The 6372-nt window shown below is 50.3% G+C and overlaps 1 protein-coding gene across 1 annotated transcript; it reads left to right on the top strand.

Moving 5' to 3' along the window:
• The first annotated feature begins 1694 nt into the window (after positions 1-1694).
• LOC100952827 (growth-regulated alpha protein-like) lies at positions 1695-2200 on the top strand. The gene is made up of 3 exons (XM_003790085.3): positions 1695-1805; positions 1890-2013; positions 2112-2200. The coding sequence occupies exons 1-3, from the start codon at positions 1718-1720 to the stop codon at positions 2197-2199; spliced, it is 300 nt and encodes a 99-aa protein (XP_003790133.1). The 5' UTR covers positions 1695-1717; the 3' UTR covers position 2200.
• Positions 2201-6372: the final 4172 nt, after the last annotated feature.

Below are 6372 nucleotides of genomic sequence, written 5' to 3'. Positions count from 1 at the left end.
AGTAGCTGGGATTACAGGCGCCCGCCACAACGCCCGCCCAGTTCAGCCAGGGCCGGGTTTGAACCCACTACCCTCAGCATATGGGGCGGGCGCCCTACCCACTGAGCCACAGGCATGCCTGTGCCTTTATTTCTTAAGGGCTCACTCAGCTCCATTTCAAGTTGTATATAGTTAGGGACAGTTGAGAGGGAGTAACAGATTCAGAAAGTTTTAAATAGGAGAAAAATTGAGGAGTGAGCCGTTCAATTAGATTTCTTTCTTCCCTTTATGGAAGAATTCACAAGTCAAGTTTCTGTTTAGGCAATGTTGGGAAAACCTATTCTCATTTTATTTACTTACCAAACATTTATAAGGCATTTAATCTCTTCTAGTTCCTACAAATGTTGATTCATTTGCCATAACCACCTTGGGGTAAGAACAGAGAGGTTTGACCAAGTGCAGGTGATAACCAGCAAGGGACGCAGGAGCAGAGCTGCGGGCCTGCGGTTGTTTAGGGACACAGGCTCTTACCCCCGGGACTGGGCTGAGCAGAACCCTACGCTGGAGACATTAAACCCTCTTAACCTCATAATAAATCAAAATAAACTCGCTAAAACTTCTAGGGAAAAAGCAATAAAGACTCCAGGTTAACAGACTTTAAGGTTCCTGATCCGAAAACTGAAACATGCCAATGTTTCTAAGAGAGAAAGGGGGACCAGCAGGGAACACGAGGAAGTTCTGCAGTGAAGGGATGTGATTTACTGTGACCTGGAGTTTCCTGTCTCATCCTCAGCGTCTGTTCGCTGCTTCAGGGTGAGGCCGCTCGCACCCCGGCGCCCACTGCCCAGTGCCACGTGCCCTGCGGTCCAAGGGCGCAGAGGAAGGTGAAGCCAGGCGTGGGGGGGCTCGGGGGGCTCGGGACCTGGCCCCTCCGCAGCCTCAGAGCAACAGCAGCTCCTTATTCAAATCTGGACCCACCCCCACCCCCGGAAAAGGAGCTCTGCAGGGAATTTCGGAAGTTCCAGCATTTCAGAGGGAGGGAGGAAGGAATGGGGTAGGAAAGAGGCGTTCAGGGTGCAGCCCGGTGGAGCCCGCTCTTGACACTGGTTCCTGTCCCACCACATGGAAGTGTGAACAGGTCGTCTGAGTGCCGGGTCTGATAACTAAGCAGACGCACTCCCTTCCTCTAAGGAATAGAAATGTCCCCTGCCCGTGGTCTCCCGCGTCCGCCCCAGCTCCTTCCCCTATCCCCGCCCTACTGGCCCGGGTGGCAGGGGCGGCACCTGCAGCGCTCCAGCAACTCACTCCTGCCCTGGGGATTTGGGGCCCAAAGCGAATATTCCAGAGTCCTCAGCAGCTAAGCGGGAGGGGACGGCAGGGGAGGCCAGGAGGTGCCCCCACTGACCCCGAAGGGGCGGCGTCTCCTCTGGTCTCGGCACCACCCGCAGCTCGGGGAATTCCCCGGCCGGGGGCTCCGGGCTGTCCCGGCCCAACAGCACATAAAAGGGGTTCCCGGCCCGGGAGCCGCACAGCTCGCACCTCAGTGCCACAGCCCGACAGCCGTCTCCACCGCCGTCCCCGCTGTCTTCGCCGCGGTCTCCGCTGTTCCTGTCGTCTCCCCGCTGCCATCCCCGTCGTCCTCGCCACCGTCCTCGCCACCGTCCTCGCCGCCGTCCTCGCCGCCGTCCTCGCCACCTTCTCCTCCTTCTCCGCGGTCCTCGCCACCTTCTCTGCGCCCATGGCCCGCGCTGCCCCCCGCACCCCCCGGCTCCTGCGGGCCGCGCTGCTGCTCCTGCTCCTGGTCGCCGCCGGCCGCCGCGCAGCAGGTGGGACCCGCGTCCTGGGACCGGGCGGGCGGGCTCCAGGGCGCCCGCGGGGACAGCGCGGCTGACCGTTCTCTTCTCCCTTAGGAGCGCCCGTGGTCGCCGAGCTGCGCTGCCAGTGCCTGCAGACCGTGCAGGGCATTCACCTCAGGAACATCCAGAGTGTGAAGGTGACGCCCCCGGGCCCCCACTGCGCCCAGACCGAAGTCGTGTGAGTGTCACCATCCTCCCCTGCACTCCTGACCACCCCCTCCACCCCTCCCCACCCCCCGACCTCCTGGCTCACCGGACCCTCCCTTCTCTCCGCAGAGCCCAGCTCAAGAACGGGCAGGAGGCTTGTCTCAACCCCGCGGCCCCCATGGTCAAGAAGATCATTGAGAAGATGCTGGACAAGTGAGTGCGGGTTTGGTCTGGCCCTGTCACAGTTCTGGCCTCTGCCCCCTGGAAATTATATCAGGGAAGCTCGGAGATTAGCTGAAGGACTAAAAGTTGTGATTTTTTTCCTAATCAAGTTTGCCCTTAAGATGATTAGTTCCCTCTGCTGCCAGGGCTTTCTCTGTGTGCCCCCCACCCCCACCCTATTCCCGTTTTAAGGAACGGCTTTCCTTAAAAATTCTCATTGGTGTTGGCCTGTTATGCGGAAAAGCTTTTGACGTGTTAAGAAACATTATTTTACTCCCCCTTCCAGTGCCTTCTGGACTTCAGACCCTTGGTTCTTTGCGACATGCACCCTAAAGCTTAGCGACTAGGAGCAGGTGTTCTGTAGTGAAAAGCTCGGTACCAATCTGGGTTTCTCTGCTTTTAGCCATGCGCATCAAGGCCACAGTACTTGTCTAGGCCTCCATGAAACCCAGGAAAGATACTGGCTCCTTTATGAGGCTGCTCTAAGGCCCAGGATGACAGACTGTGAGGACCAGAGCAGAAGGTTCTGGCTGTCCCCAGCCAATGACAAAGCTGAGATCAGACCACCTCGCTCCACTCCTATTCCTCAATAATTAGAATTTCCAAGAGTCTAGAGGTCTCTGCCACACAGCACAGCTGTCACGGGCAGCAGCCGCTCGGGTGTGGGGCTGGGCAAAGTCTTCAGAAACCCGGGTGTCTATGGTGGCAGGACAGGAGAAGCTTGCAGCCAGCTTTCCTGGGCACTTACAAGGACAATCATTTTCTCATTACAGAGGTAACTCCAACTGACCAGGGGTCAGAAGAAGCTCACCTGTGGCTGTTCCTGGAGCAGGTCCTGCCTCCATAGGGAGCAGAGGAAAGGAGAACCGTGTATACGCATCTCTTATGGGAATTTTTCTATTTATTTATTTGTGTGTTTTTAATGATTCTGTGTTAGTATTTTACATGCAAAATGATTAAGGATGTGATTGAATTTACTTACACACTATACCATTATATTTATTATTTCATGTCAAACTTCTGATTCTTATTTAATTTGAAGGTAAAAGGTTTTCAGATGTTCTCCACTCATTATACCAGTATTTCTGAGGTGCTCACGGTGGGTCAGCCACCGTGACAGAGGCAGGCGGACCTGAGAGCAGGAGAAATCTACCTCCACTTGTGCTTCTGAAACTGCTTACAAGAATGTCATTTGCTATTTATTGAAATGATTTTGCAGTGTGTGGTCAACATTTCATGTTGAAGCTTTGAGAACTGTAGTTCTGAATATCCCTTGGACATTTGACGTCTTTCTTGTAAGGCACAATGCCTTGTTTAATGTTAATGACAGTGTTTATGTATTAGAACAAAGAGGCTTAAATATTTATAAGTGTTTTCACAAAGAACATGACAATAAAATATTTAAAAACAAATAATGGTTATTTTATTTGGGGGGTGAGAGGCTATTTTTACTGGAGACCCTGAGGATTTCCATGGATGTTTTACAACTTTTTGCCCTTCCTGGGCATTCAGTTTTATAAAAAGATAAATTAAAGTATGAGTCACGGCTACTTTCAACTGGTGACAGCTGTCCCTCCCCTTCTTCTTACCTATCCGAGAATGTGCTTTCCCAAATTGCAGGCTGACCCCTGATGAGGGGCTCACTGATATTGCTGTTTTCTTAAGAAGTCCCTTAATACCTTGCTACTCAAGTTTACCTCCTTCAAAATATTTACATTCTTACAGCTATCTTAACAAGAGTTCTCACGTCATTGCTTCTGCTAAACATTTTTCACACTATTGTTGACAACAAAGCTGGCAGTGAAACTGGAGGGAGAGGGGATTTTTTTTTCTTCAGAACTGAAATAATTTGTTTCATAAATTCAAGCAGATGAAATGAGTGGCTTAATACTTCACCTCTGAAAAGATATCATTGAGATTGTTTATTCTGAGCAAGCCCTCAGGGGACTTTGTGGTCAGGTTGCCCCAGTGATACAGCACCTCAGGTTTCTAAGAGAGACCAAAAGTTGTCATGGCAAAGGAAGAAAGACCCCAGTAATCTAAAAGAAAGCATGCTCCAGACCTGAAAAGGTGGGGGGATTGTGCGTGAGTTTGCCTTTGATTTATAACTCATTCAGGAAATCCCAGCCCGAGGCACCCACCTCCAGCAGACTCAAGAACGCAAGCCTGGCAGCCTCATGCTTGAGATCAAACTGGTTTGTCCCAAGTATCTGGGTAAATAAGGGCCCCAAGTAGCAACAAAGAAGGTCTGCAAGCCTTTTCCACAGCTGAAAAGTTACAAAAGTTATAAACCATAAACTCTTTGTAATGCCAAGGTTATTAGTTAGTCACGCATAAGATGAGAAAAAAGAAAATTCGTAAGCTGTGAACAAATAAATAAAAGGAAACATTTGTAGGGCTCCGGAAATGCAGCATTCCCTGTAACTCCCAGTTAGAGGACAACACTGGAAAACGTTAGGCGTGGTGCCCCAAGGCTCCATGACATCACACCTCCCACCCAAAGCTGGTTCTGCCCTCAACCGTGCCAGAGCCTGCTTAGCTGGGCAGTTAGCTCCTGTGGAGCACAGGGATGTGAAGAAGACAGAGGCCATGATTTTGTTCACCTGGGGATAAAGGTCCATGTTGGAGTCTTTCTAGCTCTGTCACTGTGACCTTGGGCAAGAATTTTAACTTAGCTCAACCTCATTTCCCCTCCTCCACAACAAGGGAGCCACCCCCTGAGTTGTGGGGATAATCGGGTTATTCTCTTTGGTCCTCAAGTCACCTCTGTGGGCATTGTCTCAGGATGGTTCAGGCCAGTGTGTAGGCAAATTATAGTTTGCACATCAAACTGCCTGAGACCTTGGAAGGGCAAGGCAGGCCGTTGGGAGCACTACAGCAGGAAGGGGCACAGGGTGTGTGAGGTGGTGATCACGGGGTGAAGGAAGTACGAAAAGAAGACAGGTGACACATCACAGTTCTGAGAAGCCATCAGCAGGAAACAGCAAGGCCACGCACGGTGACTGAGGTTTCCTGAGCAGCGTTAGCCTGGGCTGGGGAAGGAGAGTGGGAACGTGGCTGATGCTGCGTCATGTGAGTCCTGAGTTGGGAGTAAACTCCCGAGAGGCATAGAGGCCATCGCAGGCTACAGAAGTAACTGGAGAGGTGTTTGGGGAAGGGGAAGGGGAAGGTGGCAGACCCACAGGAGCACAGTGGGGTTTCTCCAGAGCAAGGGGCCATACTGTGTCATCTACTAATAAGGAATAATAAGGAGTAGGCTTGTCCTGTCTTCACCACTGCCGCCCACTCCACGGCCCTCCACTGGCCAATGAGTTCAGCAATCACAATGGGCCACAGCTTCCTAACTGAAGCTCCCATCCGTCTGCTTCTCCTGGTGGGGCCTTCTTCATCTGGGGATAAGAAAGAGGGCTTGGCAGAGAAAGTTTTCTCAGCCCATGAGAAGGATGGCCTATGATTTAATACCCCCTGAGTCAAATCTCACAGAGGGACGGGAATTAATGGGTTAATATTCTATTTTCCCAGGTTTTTGGCTGAATAATTCTAGAAATTTTTCTCTCTTTCTATATTACGTGTAAATATAACAAAATAAAATTTGTAGACATACAAATTTCTTTTTACTTTAAAATAAGCATAAAGTAGACATATAAAATACACAAAACTTCCACTTACCTCTTCATTATGTTCACACTTTCTTTTAACCCCCTGAAAATATTTATAATAGCTATTTTAAAATCCTTTTCTGTTTCTTCTCTTGTTATTTCATTTCTGAGTGTTTATTAAGTGATTTCTCCCCTTGCTGTGGTTCATGCTATTCTACTTCTAAACATGCAGAGTAAGTCTTGACGGGCTGCAGAAAACTTTGAATCTTACATTGCTGAGTGTTGAGATTTTGTTTTCTGTCTTTAAAGTCTAGGTCTCTGTTCCAGTGGGCAGTCTGTCAGCCTGATCTTTTTGAGGCTTGCTTTTCAGCTTTATTGGGGGTGGGTGGAGGTGGGTCTAGAGAGTGTTTCTTGCTCTAGGGTGTTCCCTGACTGCTACAGAGTCTCCTCTCTCTGACCAGTCAGAGCTCAGATACCTCCCTATTCCATTGAGATCTGAGAATTGCTCAGCTCTCACGTGTCTGGCCACTGCCTGACTGACAGGGTTTCGCCCTATGCAGGGTAACTTG

This window comes from Otolemur garnettii, unplaced genomic scaffold (assembly GCF_000181295.1).
Source record: "Otolemur garnettii isolate 467f Iridium unplaced genomic scaffold, OtoGar3 scaffold00039, whole genome shotgun sequence".
Classification (NCBI taxonomy): Eukaryota; Metazoa; Chordata; class Mammalia; order Primates; family Galagidae; genus Otolemur; species Otolemur garnettii.
Note: the sequence above shows the minus strand (reverse complement) of the source record. Positions and strands in the feature narration are given on the sequence as shown.

What these genes read in the sequence shown, in the direction of transcription:
- LOC100952827 (XM_003790085.3), top strand. Translation starts at nt 1,718, where the DNA reads ATGGCCCGCGCTGCCCCCCGCACCCCCCGGCTCCTGCGGGCCGCGCTG. An exon ending in CGCCGGCCGCCGCGCAGCAG is followed by an intron (nt 1,806 to 1,889) that starts GTGGGACCCGCG and finishes CTTCTCCCTTAG; the next exon opens with GAGCGCCCGTGGTCGCCGAG. An exon ending in TGCGCCCAGACCGAAGTCGT is followed by an intron (nt 2,014 to 2,111) that starts GTGAGTGTCACC and finishes TTCTCTCCGCAG; the next exon opens with AGCCCAGCTCAAGAACGGGC.